The 18,542-nt window shown below is 54.2% G+C and overlaps 9 protein-coding genes across 9 annotated transcripts; 7 read left to right on the plus strand and 2 right to left on the minus strand.

Annotated features, from left to right (window-relative positions):
• Positions 1–435: 435 nt before the first annotated feature.
• On the plus strand, positions 436–2,553 carry N656DRAFT_716270 (HET-domain-containing protein; the record flags this gene model as incomplete). The annotated part of the gene is made up of 2 exons (XM_064812113.1): positions 436–2,155; positions 2,195–2,553. 2 exons carry the CDS (start codon positions 436–438, stop codon positions 2,551–2,553), a joined length of 2,079 nt encoding a protein of 692 aa, XP_064666805.1.
• Positions 2,554–4,814: 2,261 nt separating this feature from the next.
• Positions 4,815–6,308, plus strand: N656DRAFT_847874 (uncharacterized protein; the record flags this gene model as incomplete). The annotated part of the gene is made up of 2 exons (XM_064819280.1): positions 4,815–5,379; positions 5,458–6,308. The coding sequence occupies 2 exons, from the start codon at positions 4,815–4,817 to the stop codon at positions 6,219–6,221; spliced, it is 1,329 nt and encodes a 442-aa protein (XP_064666806.1). The 3' UTR covers positions 6,222–6,308.
• Positions 6,309–6,343: 35 nt separating this feature from the next.
• Positions 6,344–8,040, minus strand: N656DRAFT_847875 (uncharacterized protein; the record flags this gene model as incomplete). Its single annotated transcript, XM_064819281.1, has 3 exons — positions 6,344–6,780; positions 6,862–7,544; positions 7,679–8,040. The coding sequence occupies 3 exons, from the start codon at positions 8,038–8,040 to the stop codon at positions 6,515–6,517; spliced, it is 1,311 nt and encodes a 436-aa protein (XP_064666807.1). The 3' UTR covers positions 6,344–6,514.
• Positions 8,041–8,489: 449 nt separating this feature from the next.
• On the plus strand, positions 8,490–10,422 carry N656DRAFT_759763 (uncharacterized protein). The gene is made up of 4 exons (XM_064813203.1): positions 8,490–9,156; positions 9,210–9,470; positions 9,533–9,752; positions 9,824–10,422. Exons 1-4 carry the CDS (start codon positions 8,841–8,843, stop codon positions 9,921–9,923), a joined length of 897 nt encoding a protein of 298 aa, XP_064666808.1. The 5' UTR covers positions 8,490–8,840; the 3' UTR covers positions 9,924–10,422.
• Positions 10,423–10,669: 247 nt separating this feature from the next.
• Positions 10,670–11,445, minus strand: N656DRAFT_783141 (uncharacterized protein; the record flags this gene model as incomplete). The annotated part of the gene is made up of 1 exon (XM_064815888.1): positions 10,670–11,445. The coding sequence occupies exon 1, from the start codon at positions 11,225–11,227 to the stop codon at positions 10,673–10,675; it is 555 nt and encodes a 184-aa protein (XP_064666809.1). The 5' UTR covers positions 11,228–11,445.
• A 194-nt stretch (positions 11,446–11,639) lies between these two features.
• Positions 11,640–12,672, plus strand: N656DRAFT_345229 (uncharacterized protein). The gene has a single exon (XM_064809316.1). The coding sequence runs from the start codon at positions 11,978–11,980 to the stop codon at positions 12,572–12,574; it is 597 nt and encodes a 198-aa protein (XP_064666810.1). The 5' UTR covers positions 11,640–11,977; the 3' UTR covers positions 12,575–12,672.
• Positions 12,673–13,699: 1,027 nt separating this feature from the next.
• On the plus strand, positions 13,700–15,361 carry N656DRAFT_716329 (uncharacterized protein; the record flags this gene model as incomplete). The annotated part of the gene is made up of 3 exons (XM_064812125.1): positions 13,700–13,741; positions 13,898–14,525; positions 14,610–15,361. The coding sequence occupies 3 exons, from the start codon at positions 13,700–13,702 to the stop codon at positions 15,359–15,361; spliced, it is 1,422 nt and encodes a 473-aa protein (XP_064666811.1).
• An 850-nt stretch (positions 15,362–16,211) lies between these two features.
• N656DRAFT_771107 (uncharacterized protein) lies at positions 16,212–17,169 on the plus strand (the record flags this gene model as incomplete). Its single annotated transcript, XM_064813829.1, has 3 exons — positions 16,212–16,235; positions 16,456–16,501; positions 16,535–17,169. 3 exons carry the CDS (start codon positions 16,212–16,214, stop codon positions 17,167–17,169), a joined length of 705 nt encoding a protein of 234 aa, XP_064666812.1.
• Positions 16,724–17,667, plus strand: N656DRAFT_831653 (uncharacterized protein). The gene has a single exon (XM_064818634.1). It carries the CDS (start codon positions 17,179–17,181, stop codon positions 17,653–17,655), a length of 477 nt encoding a protein of 158 aa, XP_064666813.1. The 5' UTR covers positions 16,724–17,178; the 3' UTR covers positions 17,656–17,667.
• The last annotated feature ends 875 nt before the right edge of the window (positions 17,668–18,542 follow it).

Below are 18,542 nucleotides of genomic sequence, written 5' to 3' on the forward strand. Positions count from 1 at the left end.
CGTTGCACAATGACGGTCAGGAGCCAGAGCCTTCCGACGTCTGAGCAGGCTCCATCAACAACAGGACCCTTGCCTCCAAACTATATATCGTTCGACCACTGGGTCACTACGCTGCCCGAGGAAAGTCATGTCGAAGAACTCCGCAATTTACTTGCCCCAGCCCTAGAGAGCATCGACAAGAAGCAATCCAGTGTGACGACACGGGTTGTGAGTAAAGTCCTCAAAAAAGCCCTCAACCAAGAACTCGAGCTCGCCGTCACGATACCCGTGCGGACAATCATCGACATGTTGACGGGCGAGGAGAAGGTAAGGATTGTGACGTCTATGGGAGAAACTTCGAGGACCGATGGATTCAACCGTCGCGTGCCGATGTCTGAGAATCGGTTCATCCAAGCTACCGAGGATGAGGCAGGGCATGCGTTGTACTATGGAAGGATGACTCCGGCTTGGGGGGACTATGTTGGGACCCTGCCGGCAGCGGAGGTGGATCCCTTCTTTCGCCCACCGGAGACATCCACGAGAAAGGGCAAGAAGATGAAGCGACAAGCGGATGACAATTACGTTGCCATGTCGTATTGGTGGGGTCCGAAGGACGAAGAGCCAACTGCCGAGATTGTGGTGAATGGACGGATTGTCAAGGTGAGAGAGAATCTGGAGGCCGGGCTGAGACAGTTCCGGGAGATGGAGTACTTCCAGCAGGGGGGGAAGATTTGGATCGATTCGCTCTGTATCAACCAGCAGGACGAGGCCGAGAAACAGGATCAGGTGCAGATGATGGCCTCCATCTACCGCTGTGCCGGTAACGTCATGGTCTGGCTGGGGCCCGCTGATATTGAAAGCGGATGCTCCATCACGTTTCTCGAGAACGCAGGGGCCGATTTCCGAGCCGAGTATGTTGAGGCATTTGATGGCGCCGATCCCATAACTGCACACACCTGGCGCACTATGGCTCTCGTCCGCATGGAGACAAGCTACAACCGATTCAGCGATGAGCTAAGGACTGAGCCAACAAGGCTGCTAGACCCACGTCAGGAATTGCTGGATGATGTCGCCTTCGCCTTCCATAGCTTCTTTGCCCGCCCCTACTGGCGGCGGCTGTGGATCATTCAAGAGCTTTGTATGGGCCGCGGCGGCATGCCCATCGTCTGCGGGGACCGGGTTACCCAGTGGCGGTACATCCGCGATGGCGTGCTGAAGTTTATGTCCATCTTGGACATTCTCGATGAGAGAAGAAGGGGGTCCTCGAGTCTCGATAAGAGGGCTTCTCTGCAAGAATCACTAAGCCACGTTGCGCAGATCGCTCAGCTCGAAATCATGGGCCACAGACGCAAAATCCAGCATGTCGACGACAACAGGCTGCCCCTGATTGCTCCGACTTGGCTTGAACACGGACCGCTGCTTGGCAGCGCTCTTCGAAGAGCCGTGGTCCTCGCGTCGCGGACAGACTGCTCAAGATCACACGACCGCATCTACGGCATGCTCAGCATCCCCGCAATTCCCGATCTCGGTATCAAGGTCGACTACACCAAACCCCTCGCCGACGTTTTCACCGAGTTCAGCGCCGCGTGCGTCAAACATGGTAGTCTTGACTTCTTCGCCATTTTGGATGGCGGGCGTATGTCTCTGACAGATGAACACGGCAATCCTCAGGATCCCGACAAACCATCCTGGGTCCCGGACTATGGCGCCAAGCCGGAGAGGCGCATCGGTATTCTTGACGGCGTGTGGCATGCCGGGGGATATGTGCCGGTCAGCTTTGCCCAGCCTGTTGTTGGCCCGCAGAACTTCCTATGCTGCCAGGGCAAGGTAGTTGACACGGTGGATGGCACTGGGGCTATATCGCAGGCAGATGTAGAGTCCGGAGCCATGATTTTCAAGCCGGAGGATGACTTACTTTCACTTCAACAGCCCACCGTACCCGACTCGGAATCAGAAAATCAGAATCCGCAACTGAGGGGAGAAGCTGTCATCTACAACGTCCTAGTCGGGGGTTGTGACAGGAACGGAATGGAAGCTCCGGCCTCGTTCAAGTGTTTGTACACAGCGTTCCCGCCTGAAGAGCCATTCAAATGCTCTGCTTTCTACCGCAATTGGCAGTTCCTCAATTCGACCGCGGACCTGATGGTGCACGGGAAACCCCTATCGTCATACTTTGGTCATATGGCGGCTCCCGTCTCTGACACAACAGAGCCAGACAGCGCGTCCACGCCTGCCTACACCATGAGCGGCGCGTCTGAGACGGCTGCCGCCCGCCAGGCAATGGAAATGCGAACCAAAATGCGACGCTTGATAGTTACAAAGGCGGGATATCTTGGGCTCGCGCCTGTGCAGACCAGGCCCGGGGATGTCGTGATTGACATTGTGGGCCATCCCACACCGCTGATTGCCCGCAAGGACGGAACCATGGATGGCCAGGACTTTTGGTATCTGATTGGCGAGGCGTACATCGCAGGGCTGATGGGGGCTGAGAAGATGCCGCTGTCGACGAAACATTGGCATCAGAAGGAGACGAGGCGAGCCATGGCCGAAATGGATATCATTATCTTTGTATGACACTTGCTGGTTGATAGATATCATGGATCCCTCGCTCGAAACGGATATCATTCTCTTCGTATGACACTTGCTGGTTAACAGATATCATGGATCCCTTGGATGCCTTCTAGCGTAGCCTTGGTTGGGCAATGGCGAGCCTGAAGTAGACAGCCGAAGAGGCTGATGCAGGTATAAACAGCTTTCTACGACGGATCGGACGGGGTGCCTTAGAAAGAGGCTGACATGACTGTACTACTTGACCACTTGACCACAGTCAGTCACAGTACCCAGGGGAGCTAAACGTAGGGAAGTGGATTCGACTTATATACTACCTCGATAGTTTTCTGGAGCACCCAACTGGTCGAGATTGGTAATACATAAACACACTGATGGGACTGACTGATCTTCGGTCCGGCTAGGAGCTTCATATTGGACAATTCCCATCGCGCCTCAATTCTTCCCTGCCTCAATAGTAGTATTTATCCCCTTCCCGGTTGTTGGAACTTTCCCCTACTGGCCGTGGAATATTAGTATGCTTGCGCATACAAAGCATCTGGCTGTCCTTGTCCTTCCTGGTATCTTTATCATCGTCGGCGGCCTTCTCGCCCGACAAGGGAGCAGTAAACAAAGTTGGAAGCCAGTCGCTTTCCTTTCGGCCCCTGATTCCATTCGGACCCCGTCAGCTGGTGGCAACTAAAGCGGTTGATCCAGGTTAAAGCGAACGCACCTTTGTTGCACTCTGTGAGGGTTCGTAGGTTGTGGTGATACGCTCCCGGCCGGGGAAGCAAGCGGTCTGGTTGCGTTATCTCAGGTAGTCGTGTTCATGTTCGCCGCCGTCGTCGTGAGGGTAAAACCAGCCCTGGTACGCTGGCACGGCTACCTGTACGCAGGTACGCCAGAGGGAGCTCAACATGGTCTGAGCTAGATCACTGATTGAGGGATATAAAAGAATAAGTCTCAGTGCTAGATCTGGCTTTCTGTTCATAGAACGTGAAAGAAAGAGACTTTTGTGTATGGAGACCTACCAGCACCTAGAAGGCACAGAAAGATGGTGAATCCGACCCTCCTGTGAGCGGACTTTTTGTCAGCTTTTTGACTAGCTAGCCAACTGAAGGTGGTGAGTCCAACTACGTCGGACAGGTTGCATCTCGACGAACCCCAGGCATATTGACGGCGAGAAACGAAGGTAGTAATGATGGAAAGAGAAACGTACATTATTGCAGGCGCCTTTCTGTTTCTTTTCGGGCTTGGGTTAACGTAAGATGCGTGAGCGAGTTTCTCGACATGCCTGGGCTACTCGATCAAAGCGGGTAGGTCCTTGGAACGGGTCATGGTAAGAAGTGCTTCGCCCCTGAATAGGTAAACAACAACACTTGAACACACCCTAAAATTTGAACATTCGTATCACCACCCAGACTCAAGAACGATGAATCATGCCGTAGATTCAATGTGTACAATCCCGACCGCCAGATCATGTCTCAAGCACCTGGACGATTCTTTCCTGGTGTTCCAGGTGCTGAGAACGCGGCCGAGGGGATGAGTCGCATGTAATGGGGCCGCCTTGCGGTACCCTTCCTGCCTAGTATCTCAATGCTAGTCGCGATCTGATCTTTGTCGTGGTGTCCGCATCGTGCCTCTCGTGATGTATGGCACTCCGTGTCATTGGCCGACGGGCTCATGGTGAAGGGAGTTCCCGCCCGACGCCGTCGACGACTAAGGCAGTCAGAAGCTTCCGGCGTCGATAGCTTCACAACAAACCCAAAAGCTTTTTCTCCCCCTCGGCTTTCCTCCTCTTCCCTGTTCCTCGCTCAGCAAGAAAGGATTTTATCTACTCCTCGTCCAGGACTCGGAATCTTAGCTCTCCTTCACTCAGCCTGAAGCAATTATCTTCGCTCCTCGACGTTGTGCTCGCTACTTTCTTCTTCGGTTAGCCAGGGACGGCCCTATCTAGCCGTCGTTCAGTCGTTCCACGCTCTCTTCTTCAATCCTTCTGAGCCGACCCTCAGCTTTCGTTCCCTCTTCTTACTCCGACAGAGGAAACCGTCTCTGTCCTGGCATCTAGTTCCAATTCTCGTTCCCTTTACCCATCTTGTCGATCTCGAGGCAGTCTTCGCTGCGATAAGCTCTCTTTCTCTCAAAGGAGAGTCAGCCAAGGGGATAACAGTACCAAGAAATCTATCGGTAGGTTGAGTCAAGTCCCAGTTCTATCCCCGAAATCACTTTTTTTCTGTCCGTTATCGATCAACAGCGATCTCGACAGTTCCTGAGCACGTATCAACGACATGGCTCAAGCGAACATTCCTCTGCCTTCACCCTTGATCTCCTTGCCGTCCGAGGTCTTGGACGAAATCATCCAAGCGCTGGTCAACGCCAACGATGGCAGAGCGGGCTTGGCCAGCTTGGCCCGTACTTGCCGTTACATGCATAACCGGCTCACGCCAGTCCTCTACGGTAAAATCGAGGACCCCAGAATACACAGTGTAGTGGGCGACGAGGTGGTCGTGTCCAACAGGCCTAGGCTGAACTACCTCGCGCTCGCCCACACGATTGCGCTTAGCCGTCGTCTACGCCAACATATCACGGTGCTGAAGTTCGGCAATGCTCACCTGAGCCCCGAAGTGCTCATAAATGCACCACAGGGCCCGGGTCGGGATGCCATGCTTTTGTTCATTCAACACCGCTTACGTCTGAATATCTTGAACCCGGACGAGGATCTCTCCTCCCCGATTCCGGCTCTTGCCCTCTGCGCCGTGGCCGTCAACCTTGGACGGCTGGTCCTGACCAGCACCAGCCATCGAAGCTGGATTGGCACCGATTTTCTGCTAATCCGTGACGCTGACGCCCCGGGTGGAACAAGATGGAGGCCCTCCATTTTACTGAATAACCTCCGGGACCTAGAAGTCCCTTACGAACCCCATCCATAAGAGCAACATTACCCCTGGGGCTCGCGCCAGGTCAATATCAAGATACTAGACGGACTACTTCGAGCCTCCCCCATCCTGGAGACTCTGAGCATTGAACGGCCTTCCAGCGGCGCCGAGCTCACGACGCAGCTTCACAATCTTACCTCCGTCAAGCTGACCACTGCCTGGATCAGCGAGCGGGGTCTGATCAAGCTCCTCCGCGCTGCCCGCCATCTCAACCGCTTTGAATACTCCATCAATCCCCACGGCGAAACCCACATCATGCCCGTCTCCCCCAGGGGTATTCTCCGCGCCCTCGCCCCCGCGTCTCAGACCTTGCAGAGGCTATACATAGCCAGCTACATCCAGCCAAACCTGATTCCCGCAAACCATGAGTACCCCCTAATTGAAACCCTCGCCGGCTTCCCAGCCCTCCGCGAAGTGGCCCTCGATTACCGTTGTGTCGACCGAGATTACAACGGCGGTCCGGCAATGGTTCTGCTGTTCGTTGGATGCCCGCTCATTGAGCGGATATATCTCTTTGATATCGAGCACATGCTGCCATGGGAGTTCCAGGGTTTTGTAACCAGGGTCAAGCAGACCCACTGGCTGCATTTGAAGACAGTCAAGTTGATGGGAGACTACGTGAGCGACTTCCAGCTCTACTTCGGCTCGTCACTCGAGTTCATGCAGGCCCATGAGGAGATGGAACGGACGATGTATGTGAAGGTGATTATTCTGCACGAACGGGATGAGCGCTATGTCGGTCCTGGCATTGAGGATTAGGAGGAGTGGTAGGATGATGAAGCTAAGCGGGTTCGAGGGGTTGAGTTCAAGGTCTGGACTTGCTCAAACTTAGGGATTGGGTCCAGTCATGATCAAAACTTGACGGATCGGAGAGTCTGGAGCGGGGAAGGCCAACCTAGTAATATAGAAGACCAAAGATTCCTGAAGCAAGACTGCGGCCACTCGCCCGCCTTTACACAGGTCATGAGGAACCGGTGCAACTGGTTTGTTATGTACATGAACATGTTTAACAGGTAGATATAGGCCTCAAATGCACCCCAAAAAGCATCATATTACCTCGGACTCCGACCAAATATCAGCCAACGCCTACGAGTCGCAACCTTTCCGTTTACCTCTGGTACCTGCGCCGACGGCGGCCTTCCCTGACTTGCTTTGTGCGCCAATTTTCGTCTACGCCACTCGAGTTGACGGTCTAACTCAATCTTCTGCGCCACTTCCCTCTGAGACTTGGATAGCTGGGCGATTCGTTGCTGGATCTTGTTCTGGCGAGCACCCTCCTTTATTATCATCTCTGCGCTAAAGGCATTCGGGAATTCAACTACCAGAAGCATCGTTAGCTCTACATCCCGCGTTCTTGGCCCAGCCTCTTTCGGTCGAAGGAAGTGTAGGTCGCTCTTACGGTCTCTCAAGGCCTCTTCCACCAAATCACTCAGGGGTACGTCCAGCTTTCGGAGAATTGCGACTCCAAAAGCGCTCAGGGTCAGGCTGCGCAGCGGATCACCATCGATGACAAGCATCTCTTGGTGCAGCCGAAAGACATCAAACCTCTCGACAAAGTCGTTGCTGAAGAGTATGTCGACGGGCAGTCCCTCGAGGACGAGAAAGTCGCACCGTACCGAGGTGGTATGAGACGCGAATTCCCACGTCGCTTTTGCTATTCCAGATGTGGTAGCAACTGACCCATCGAGGAACTCGAGCTCATATTGAGAGCCTGGTGATGAATCCACTTTGATCCCGTGCCTCCGCGCATATGCTGCCGACATCAAGCAGCATTCAGAACCAGAATCGGGGATTGCGGTCGCGGCAACACCATTCAGGTAGCCGTGTAGAGAGCAGCTCTCTGTGTTCTCGGAACCAAAGAAGTTGACGGCAAGTCGTCTCGACTGGAAGCGACCGGAAAGGATCCTCTTGATCCGATGTTGGAATCTCGTAAGGGTTCCGGTGAGGCGGAGGAAGGGATCGCCGAGGACTAGTGGGTGAGAACATTTACGTAGAACGGCGGAAGTGATGTTCCGCGATGCGGACTCGCCGTCAAACTTCCAGCTCAGCTCGACCGTGCCCTCCAATGCTGCCTTTCTCCCGCTGGCGAGAGTGAGTGTGCCTCTCTACCTCTGGTTTTGGCGTGAGACCGAGGGATCGAACAGTATCAAACGAGACTATGTTGACCCTGGTTCCCGTGTCCGCGAAGGCCTCAAGATGCTTTCCATTTGCTTCACCACTGATGAAACCGAGTTTGGACGGGCCATTGAAGGAAGGAAAAATCGTGTTGCTCCCTGCGGGGGCCGGCAGCCTCGAGAAGTACTTGGAGCATGCTGAATGCCGGGGCCTCGCCATGTTGCTGTGGGCCTAGGCGGGCCACTGTCGTGGGTTCCACCTTCTGCGTTGACGTCGGCATCTTGTCCACAAATGGCAGAAGGGTGTCCTCTGGCTTCACATCCGCGTGGCGCCCACTACCGCCGCGCTGGAATTGACCGCGAATTTTGATGAAATTCTCTATCAGCGAAGCTCCCAGTGACAGGATATCCACGCCATCGCCGCCCGGGCGAGCCTGGAGGTACCGGATTTGATCGCCAAGCATTCTGAGTTATGTTCAACCCTCTTTAGGCAATCATCTAGTGCACCTCACGGCTAGAAAGATCAGAATAAAATTCAGGGCCGAAGCCACCAAGATGGCTTCGATGTTATCACTTATCAGTATAGAGATAGAATAGAAAATGTGTTTTGAATCGACAAAGACGAGGTGGATGGCAAGGGAGTACCCGGCACCGACATGCTTCGGGTCTGGAGTCTGGACCACAGGTGAAGAAGCAAGGAGGTGAAAGATTCAAATGCGCGACCTGAACATTGAACAACGGGAATCCGTGACTGAAGCACGCTTGGAACACCTGCTTTTAAGTGGCTGAGGTGACCAGCAATGTACAAGTACATGCAGTACTACGGAGTCAGCCGGCAGCGCCTCGGGTGGTGGCTGTGCACTCAGGACACATTATTAGAGGTCGTCCGCCACCCGGGAAGCCTTGGCCGCGGGCTCCCGTCGTCCACTTGTCGGTCGCCCGTCAACTGGATACCACAGATCACTCCGCGGGCGATGAATGGCCCCATTTTCCCTCTAGGTAGCGCCAGGCTGGCCACTGCAGTGGGCCAGATTGACCGTCTTCAATATTGAGCTGCCCTTCGTTCGTTGATCGATTCAACCACTTCTGTTCTGAATACCGCTGCAACTGTGGATACGTGGCTGTTGGACTTCCAACAAGATCAGGCAAATAACTAAATACTTAGCGATCCGACGTCGGCCTGCGTCAAGGTTGCTCGATACTTACTGCTAACTGAAGCAACTATGGGGATCCAGAAGCAGCCACTGCTAGCCATGGATTCGACATGAGCACAGTCGAGGGGTTCTCGTCCATAGCGCAGTGCTTTGCGTCTGATATGGACAACGAAACTCTCATCTTCAGGAAGTTCGACGAGCTTGGCATACACAATCTGCTATACTTACAATGCGAGATGATGGAGCTTGAAGCCCGGCTCAAAGACCTTGATCGAGACGCCGCTAAGGATCCGTCGCTGTCGGGCGTGTTCCGGTGGTGGGAGGCGCTCGTGAAGGAGGTAGCGAGGGGCAAGGATTGTCGTCCGGAAGTAAAGCAGAGAATGGACCTAATTCACGATTTACGGAGAGTGACGAAAAAAGAGTATCGTGAGTTGAGCACGCGCTAGTGAGAATACATGTATGATTAACCAACGATCTAGATGAAGCACTGGTGCTACAGAGTCAGGTAGCGAGCCTTAGACGCCCAGAGAAAAGGGTTCTAGATGTTTGCCGATATATGATGACGCATCACTTCGGCGACGGGAGCGTCTTCAACAAACTTGATGGAAAAGCGGCCGGCTTCCTCGATGACGAAAAGGACTTAGTGACCCTAAAACCTGCGGCGGAGACGGATGCTCTCTCGCAGTTCCTGAGACAGCATTGGGTGCAGAGTGTACCTAAAGCAGCCGAAAGTTTCCCGTGTGAGCACCGCTGAAGTTGACAAACCGTGTCTAGAAGAGGGCATTTCAAAAGAAGCCTGAAGCGGTTGGACGCTTCGAAGAGCGTATTATTGCCAAGGCCGTCAATGCCACCACCATTCTTGTCGCAGCAGTGTTCCTAATCGGCTCCATGATTGGCTTTTATTTCGTAAAGCACGAAGTGACAAAGTTAGTCATGATAGCTGTTTTCACTATCGCCTTCGCAACCAGCATCGGCCTGATCACGACGGCCCGACGGGTTGAGATCTTTGCATCAACAGCAGCGTGAGTGTCCCTGATGGCTACATACTAATACATGCAGCACAGCTGGCATTTGCAAGTCTAACTAGATTCAGGTACGCGGCGGTGCTCGTGGTGTTTGTGAGCAGTGACTTAGCAAGGTCGGCGAGTTCAACGTGTGAGGCGTGCATACGACCTACTGGTCCGGTGGGTTGAAGGTGAATTAGGAACTACTCGCCCCGACAACTCAGCGGCAAATCTACGTCTGGAAGATTAAGAGGAGACGCCGGCTCCAATGTGCCAAGGCCTAAGCGGCTGCATGATAGCTGACGAGGAGCCAAGAGCCATTCCACAGGGGGAAGATTCCAACCCGTACTCCAGTTGTGGGATCTGGTCATCCACTGAGCATCGGGACTCGACCAATGGCAAATTCCTCGCTCAACGACCGCCGCGCCAGCCTTAGTACTTCATGGAGGGAAGGCGATTTGATCGAATGGGCTGGCACGGCGCTCTGAAGTTTGGGGATAAAGGTTCATACCTTCGAGCCTCTGATGGACGGGGACGCCAAGTTGAAAAGCAGGACTGGGACGGCTATTATGCAGCCTTAATGGACGGGTAAACGGTTCCGTGCAAGTCTCGCACAACCGCCTTTAAGATACTTGTTCAGAGCTGTAGCAACACAGTCCAGGAGATCGTGCCAGTGGTCTTACCTATCTCCCATGCAACCATCTTCCCACGGTTTAGGCATATGTAGTCGCCCCAAGTGAGTCTTGCGACATTGTTGTAGATCTCGTGCTTCGGCGTGGCGGCCATGAATTCGAACTGATCGCCCCAGGCTTCGGAGCGCTCGGAGCTGTACAGTACATAGGTACCTTACCTGGTATTTTGTGATACCTCCAGTCGCAGAAGTGGACACCAGTCACTACTTTTTAGGATTCTGGACCACAAGCCTCAGAGCAATCCGTTCATTTCGTGTATGTGTTCTCCACCAGTTCGATGGCTTTCTTGACCATCTCGCGATCCATCCGGAAAGTCATCTTCTCCAAAACAGCATCGTAGCTGTAGAACTCAGCTGCGAATCTCTCACCCTCTAGCGTGTCCTTCTGTGGAACATCCGCGTTCACTGCGGCCACAAACCACCAGATGAGCTTGACTTGGTTTTCACCGAGCCGGCGAATTTGCAGGGTGAAGGGCTCGCAAATGTTTGTGTAGAAGCGAGGCCGGTCGTCTAGCTGCTCCGTTTCCACTGCCGGCGGCGCTCGAGTGTACATATTGACGGGGAGAAGGCGGCAGGTGTGTCCCGTTTCCTCCATGACTTCAAGCACGGCCGTTGCTTGGCGAGTCTCTCCGCAGTTGCGCCGTCCTTTGGCCAGGACATACTCATCGCTCTTGAGGAGGTGGAGGACACAGTCCTCCCGCGACGAGAGACGGAGGAGGACCGCGCCGACGCTCTCGACGAATTCCTCGGACGTGTATTGCTCTGAGCGAAACCGAGATTCGGCCATCATGGGCGCAGTCATGCTTCTCCGTCAACATGATTTCAAGGACAGGGTGCCTACAGCCTACCCAAGTAGGTAGATTTGGGCTGGAGAAGAACATGGGGTGGCTTGCTTACGGTGCTGGTGAGAAAGGATGGGCTCTGGAGGGAGAGCGCGCCCCAAGCGCTGCCCGTATTTATTGAAGTAGAAAGGTTCCAGGTTTTTTCCTGGCGAAGTTGGGCAGGCAGTCAGCGCTTCTCGGCCCGGCACCTTCCAGAGAACCAACACCCCAAGGCATGTACTGTGCCGCATCCCCCGGCCGGATATCGTTGTCTAAGTGGACCCACCTCTTACCCAAAAGGGGATCATCAGGGCAGGACTGTTGTCAAATATCTGTTTCACCAACAGGTTAAAGAACAAGAAATAGTGATGTAGCTCGTTTTATGAGGTAAGGAGCCGTACTATGTCAGATCGATATTGACAGGTTGTACGTTCGTACTTGGGCAACATCTCGTCGCAATCAAGTCGTTTGCAGGTTACCCCAGGGTTAGGGTATGCTACCCCTGGGGCCCGGGGAGACACCCACGGGCTACGGATGCGCATCATGAACATCGACTCCAGCGATTCCGTCGAGGACGTCATGAACGACGACAACGTGGGTGGGGAACTGATCGAGGTGAAGAATCACTCGCTATTCTCACGCGCGCAGGTCTTTGACACGTCGTTCGGGAAGTTTGAGTGGCGCCACGGCGCAAGGGAGGAGCAAGCGGTTTGCAAGACTCTCACCTCGTCATGGAGCGCATCGACCGCGTCTCATTACCCGGCGCTGGCCGCGGGCAGAGCAAGAGCGGCTCGTGCGTCGCGCAGCTCGTTCGCAACAACCAGTTTCGCACCCCCAGGACCAAAAGTACTCGGGCGGCAACAGGGGCCGCTTGCTCATCGATCTGCGCTTGTGGAACGGGGACAAGCACGCCAGGCTCCAGCGGGTCGAGGCGTTCGTTGTGGCGATTTGTCAGATTGGTGATTCTGAAGAAAGAGGCAGATTTTTCGTTGATAAGCATCTCGCCCTGGTGGTCTGAATGTGACAGACGTGGTGAATGGTGCGTGCAATGGCTCATGTTTGGCATGAGACTGACATGTAGAAATTTGGCTGGGGGCCCAGATCCGGTTTTCAGGAAAGAGCAGGCTTGCGGTACCGGGTACAGTCGGTACCAAATGAACGTCCGCGATAGAAGGACCATCAGCCAACAGGACAGGAAACATGGTGTGTTATTGCCGCCTTGCACTAATATCTCAAAAGCTGAGGTGACAACATTGCAATCCGATGCGAATTACAGAGGTGAAGAGCTGCTGCGGTGCTCATTCCTGTTCAACTCTCCTAGGACCTAAAGTTACAACAAGCTTGTCCCTTAAAACCGACGACATGCCCCGCAGCAGGCACTAGGTACCAACTTTATGTAAGACCTAGGTATGTACCCACAGTAAGTTCGGCTGAAGCGTTCCTCCGACTGGCCGACCTAGCACGCTATCTGCATCAGCAGCTTTCGTTAGCTGCAGATACTGTAGAAGTACTGTACTGTACCTCCGTAGATAACGATAAGTTAGTGCCTATAAGCTCAGCTCAAGGTACCTAGGTTTGTGCCCGATCATGGAATGACAGCCTGTGTAGTCAATGCTAACCACAGGATGGCAGTTCTTGAGCGCGATGATTTCATCCTGGCTCTGCAGATTAGGAGTGTTAGTGGATTAACTTGTTGATTGATATGTCTCTTCGACGAGTCTTTCGAACTGTATGTCATACGTGCTTTTATCGTTCGCGGCATGTCTCGGGTATGCCATGTGGTGCGAAGTCCACTAATTGGCCCCTGAAGCTTTTTCCCGATGCCCCTCCTAGCCCTCCACTTGCCCTCGCACTGCCAGGCCAGGCAGGACCACCCTGGTCAATCTGCCAGAAATGGCATCAACCTCGAGACATGAAATCCGGTTCTGTCTGCACAAACAAAAACCAGGAAAGCTGGTCTCTGCAGGGCAGGTTAATCTACGGACTGTAACCCTCTTGCGCAATTGTACCTCGCCTTGCTGGACTCCAATTCTTCCCAGGTGCAATCGAGGCCCAACTCAGTCGATGAACTCTAGCGCTGTTCGAAAGAGTCGATTTTCCCAATCGACCAGCTGAAACTTGGCCTTGCTGTCGATTCCCAGTCCTCTCGACACTTCCAATCCCGGTCCCCTGTCACACCAGACTCCTCGAGCAGAAGACCGGCCTTCCCTCCTCCTCCGTCGCCTCGACCGCCGGGATGCCTACTTGTCGATAACATCTTCTGTATCGTCCAACCTCGGTTGTGTCTGGATCCTTAAAGTCGATTCCCCACTCCAAATCCACCCGTTGTCGATCGCATCGTGGAGTTGTCGGCTTATGATCTCGCGAGCTGGGTCGTTGCGGGGGATTGAGTTCTCGGTTTCCTTTGTCTCGACATAAGTCATTGTTTCTGGATCAAGACGGCATCGGGCGACATGAGTGCAAGGCCGAATCAGAGGAACATCAAGTGGGTGGAGGTACGTTTGTAATGTGGCTTTGTTGATCCTTCTGCGCTCCTTGGGGACCCGCCAGAAGGCGGCGCCACTGCCATCACGGATGCAGGATTCATCGGCTCGGTCCGCGACCTGCCTCTTACCGAAGAAATGCTGACGCGACGTGTTCCTCATTCTTAGGGTCTCCGCGGCATCACGTCGATCCTGGTTATCTGCACCCACGTCACGCGAGCGTTCGATTTCGCCTTGTTCTGGCCTGCCGATGAGATACACAAGCCGCCTAGATTACTACAGCTCCCGTACCTGCGGATACCATATCAGGGCCGCATTGGCGTGCCTATCTTCGCCTTCCTGACCGGCTTTGTGTGCGCCTACAAGCCCCTGAAGCTTGCCTACCAACACGGCAATGCTCCCGCCTCGCTCAAAGCCGTTGCGCGAAGCGCATTTCGTCGGCCGCCACGGCTCATCCTACCCGCCATGATCGCGACCCTAATAAGCTTCGTGCTGTCGTGCTTGGGGGCATACAAGGCGGCGAACCGCTGCGATAGTTTCTGGGTTCGATTCGACGCGCCCGCTCCTCTCCCGTTCCGCGAGAACCTCAAGCGGCTGTTCAGCACGTCCCTGACGACATGGACAAACACCGAGAACATCTACGACAGACATCAGTGGGCTATGCGTCCGCTGCTGATTGGGGCTTTCCAGGTGTACATTGTGCTCGCCGCCACGATTGGGATGCGCTTCAAATACAGGATATTGGTCCATGTCCTGCTGATCCTGTACTGGTTGATCAATGTCAATCCCATGACCGGTACGTCTTTGCCGCCTGCTGCACGTGCTGCAACGCCGCACATGCACGGCATTCGACCGTAGAACTGACGGATATGCATGACAGAAACGTTTGGTGCCATGCTTGCACTCGGTACCCTGCTTGCCGAGCTGGCACAGCACCGGCCGACGCAGAACTTCATCTCATCGCACCAACGCGTGCTCACCTTCATTGTCGCCCCTATTCTTCTCCTAGTCGGCGGCTACATTGGCTCGTATCCGCACGAGCATGAAGACTGGGCCTCCTGGTCCCTCAGCCTCCACCGGTTTCTTGTCAACCCAGACGGGGACGAGATCAGGGGCAGCTTTTTAGTGCCGAAGGGAGCTGATGCTCCCCGTCGGACATCGGCATACTTCATCATGTGTACCGCCGTCTCCATCTTTATCTCGCCGCTTCTCCAGAAACTCCTTTCCCACCGCCTCTTAATCTGGCTAGGACACCACTCCTTTGCCGTCTATCTCGTACATGGCACAATCCTGCGAACTGTGGGCATCTGGATCGTGTATGGCATCACCGGCGAACCCTGGCAAGAGGCTGGCAAGAATGAGGACGGGTCGAAAAAGGAGCAGGAGTGGCTGCATCCAAAGTCGCGATCACACAAGATGGCCGCTATCCTGGTCTTTACGATCCTGACCTATATCGCAGCGTGGGCATGGATGAAATACGTCGATGCGGCTTGCGCCAGGGCCACGCAATGGCTAGAAAGCAGGGTCTTTGATGAGGAGGACGGCGAGAGCAAAGACGACATCGCAGAGAAGGGATACGGACATATTAACGGCAATGGGAGACTGCCGCGGCCTCATGAGGCAGGGAGCTAGCCTCGACTGCGATTCCTGGCACAGGTGATTGGACTATACAGCATTTTAGTACGGGGCTTGGATGGATACTTGGGTCAGAGGGGCATATACAGTATTCGGTTCATCACCAGTCATTACTTGCGAGTTTCTATCTCGGCACACGAATACCCAGGGTCGGAGCATATCTTAGCGGGAGCTATGAGGAACAAGAGGAAGAGGCGTGTAACCGCTCAGTCGAGCAAGTCAGGAGTCAGGCGGAGGGCTCATTTGGTCATCCGGTCAGTTGCCGTACAAACCAAGTTGGTTCTGAGCACGTCTTGAGCACGTCTCCCGGCCGGCAAGGACGGAAGTTGCCGCCACATGGAAACAATTGGGCCTGATGGCCGTCAGAATATGCATACAGGTATGAACTATCTGTCTCGCATCTACCAGAGCTTTTGATTGCTGGCGCAGATTGTTTCTGGTCCTATACTGGGTCGTCCGATTATGGCACCTCATCATAGCTGTGAGAAGCAGGTGGTACGTCTTCCGGTTAATTCGATTTTGAGGGAACAACGGGAATGTTGGTGCTTTCAGGTTCGTGCGGCAACATGAACACTTGCTAGGCTCTTTGTAGGCCCTTGGATTCTGCCCCTACTGTCTACACATGACTGCTCAGCCGATGCCTTCGGCTTATTGGACGCATGAACGACCCTGGCCACATGGAGTACAATCTTGGATGCATTGTCGCCTGCGGACACAGTCAGTCACCTTGGAGTTTCCCACGAGCTCAACACCACCGACATGCAGATACTGCAGAAACAGATAGCCGGTTTACTATCATGGCCATCTGTGCCTGAACTATTCATCCTACATTTGACCTGTTAACAGAATGAGCCCTCTGTGCAACCGGATAGTAAGCAGGAGACAACATGAACTGGACGAATCGTCAGGTACTCGTACAATGCCTTTGATGCCGTCTTCTTGGCCTTCCGCAAGGTCATCACAATCCCTGATTTAAGGACCAACATAGGACCCTTGTGCCCCTTGTGACTTTTTTCTCATTCTCTTCACATTTTGGCTACCAACCGCTCAGCAACTTCTGGCAACAAGCTAACACTTCTTTGACCATTGAGATAACCAACTGGGAGAGACGCAGCGCGAAGCCTGACCCACTCAGCGGTAAGTTAGGACCAAAACCAGCTTCCTCAAAAGGTAGGTTGTGGAGGCACAAGCCCATTGTTAATCTGAGGCTAATGTCTCCTGCTATGGCCGCCCAGTTTTGGCACTCTCTTCCCGGAGGGGAAGCCGACTCGGAAGCGGTGCCACTTCGCTGGGCCTTCTTCCCCAAAGGTCCGAACCCTGATTTCAGCCATCTCCATCATATCAACTTTGTGGCTGAGTACGAGAGCGATGAGGAGGAGCAAGAGGAATCCGATGACGATTCGGTTATAATATTCACAGAAACGCCCCCTGATGCGGACTGCATGGCAGCCTTCCCTACGGAGGAAGTCATCCAGTACACCTCTGACGAGGTAAGCTACGCCTCCTCATACTCTTTCCCCCAGACCCCCTTCCAGTTGGATTACTCATTCTGGCCTAACGTTAGGCACTACCTTAAATCCAGCTTTTCGAAACCGAGAGTCTCTGATCCGATGTGCACGCTGTGCAGGCAGCGCATGCACATCCCACACCTATCCCCCTACCTCAACAAAGGGGGTAGCAATGTTGCCGACCCCAATCTGCAAGCAGTAGTACTGCCCTGCGGGCACATCTACCATTCTGACTGCTTCGACAAGCTGGACCACTCGTACGAGGAGCGCAGCCGATACACAATGTGCCCGACCTGAAACTTGCAGATGAGGTACACCCACCCCAACGTCTGCACGCATCGGCTGCAAGCACTCAATCTCGGCGACGACTCCAACCCAGCGCCAGTGCCGCTTACCATCCCTGAGGGCGGCGCCATGCCATTTGGCTGCCCGACCTGCCGGGTTGGGCTGGCTAACCATTATCTGCAGCAAATTCAATGCGTCCTTGTCGAACCGACCTCGGTGATGATGAACGATCCCTGGGCTGGGCCGGAGCCGGAGTTTGTGCACTGCTGGAACAACAGGGCTGCCTTTGCCGGGTCGCTCGTGAATAGCTTCCGGGCGATGCTCTGGGCTGAAGGGGAGGTGGAGCAGAGCAGGCCGACCTGGGCAGGGCCGTGGAGGGTTCCGGATTACCCTGGGCAGGATGAAGACCTCGGTCGGGCTTATACCGCCGGACTGCCATATGCCCTGGCGCGCTGGCTGTGCCTATGCCGCAGCCACGGCAGCATGATGATGTGCTGAGGGAAGGGGAAGAGGGAGTGGGAGGGGAGGGGGAGGTGAGGTGGTATAACTACGTGACCTAGGGGTAAGAGAAGGGAGTCGACCTGAGATCAGAAGGACGCTCACAATGCCTTTACGGCTGACTCATCTGGAGTCTTGATTCTGAGCGCGTTCTATAGCGGAATCTCGTAATGTTAAGGTAGGAAAGGTAATGTTAGCTTTTGAGAGTTGGAGTAGTAAGTGATCTTGCCCAATGTAGATTACATGTAAGGGGCGGCGCACCTCAGCTTGCCTGATAAAATAGTGGAAACCTACGAATGGTTTTGCAGATATCAAAGTCCTATTGTGATTCTTGTGCCCAGTGACTCCATGCTTCCTCGCAGCCATGGAAGCGACCTGTGATGAAGTTGAGGGAAACTTGAAGCCTCGGCAACTGATGGAAGCCGTGTCAATGGACTACAGTGTGATCAGGTAGATGACAGTAGTGGGGGTACCTGTAGGATTGATGAAGCCCACCATGATAGCCGAGAGTCTAGGACGAGCCCCATTCGGCCATGATTCCCAAAGCGTTCTTTCTCCGATGTAGAATTAGCGTACGCGTGTATGTTGGCCCACCAGGGAGCCGATTATGGATCCCCATGCTGGACCGGGTGATGCCGTGAAACACATGGATGCTCGCTTGCAATTGTCGCACGAATGAGAGATCTGCATCGCTCCCGATGGGGTGGACAACATAGCGGGACGACCGGAGATTCGGGGTCCATTTCTCCCAAGATGAGATGCCCACGAGGTGCGGTTAGGGGTGCCGACGCGGAAGATGCCACGGCCCACAGCAGAGCAGAAGGCGAGAAACGGGGCCGATTTCGATGAAAGGGGCGTGGAATGGAGACAGCAGGGCTGAAGAAATG

This window comes from Canariomyces notabilis (genome assembly GCF_033297395.1).
Source record: "Canariomyces notabilis strain CBS 508.74 unplaced genomic scaffold N656scaffold_26, whole genome shotgun sequence".
In the NCBI taxonomy this organism is placed as follows: domain Eukaryota; kingdom Fungi; phylum Ascomycota; class Sordariomycetes; order Sordariales; family Chaetomiaceae; genus Canariomyces; species Canariomyces notabilis.

Excerpts from the sequence above, each read along its gene's own strand:
- N656DRAFT_759763 (XM_064813203.1), top strand. The coding sequence starts at position 8,841 with ATGAGCACAGTCGAGGGGTTCTCGTCCATAGCGCAGTGCTTTGCGTCT. Across the intron at positions 9,157-9,209 it reads AGTGACGAAAAAAGAGTATC|ATGAAGCACTGGTGCTACAG; the intron begins GTGAGTTGAGCA and ends CCAACGATCTAG. Across the intron at positions 9,753-9,823 it reads ATCTTTGCATCAACAGCAGC|GTACGCGGCGGTGCTCGTGG; the intron begins GTGAGTGTCCCT and ends AACTAGATTCAG.
- N656DRAFT_345229 (XM_064809316.1), top strand. The coding sequence starts at position 11,978 with ATGGAGCGCATCGACCGCGTCTCATTACCCGGCGCTGGCCGCGGGCAG.
- N656DRAFT_831653 (XM_064818634.1), top strand. The coding sequence starts at position 17,179 with ATGAGGTACACCCACCCCAACGTCTGCACGCATCGGCTGCAAGCACTC.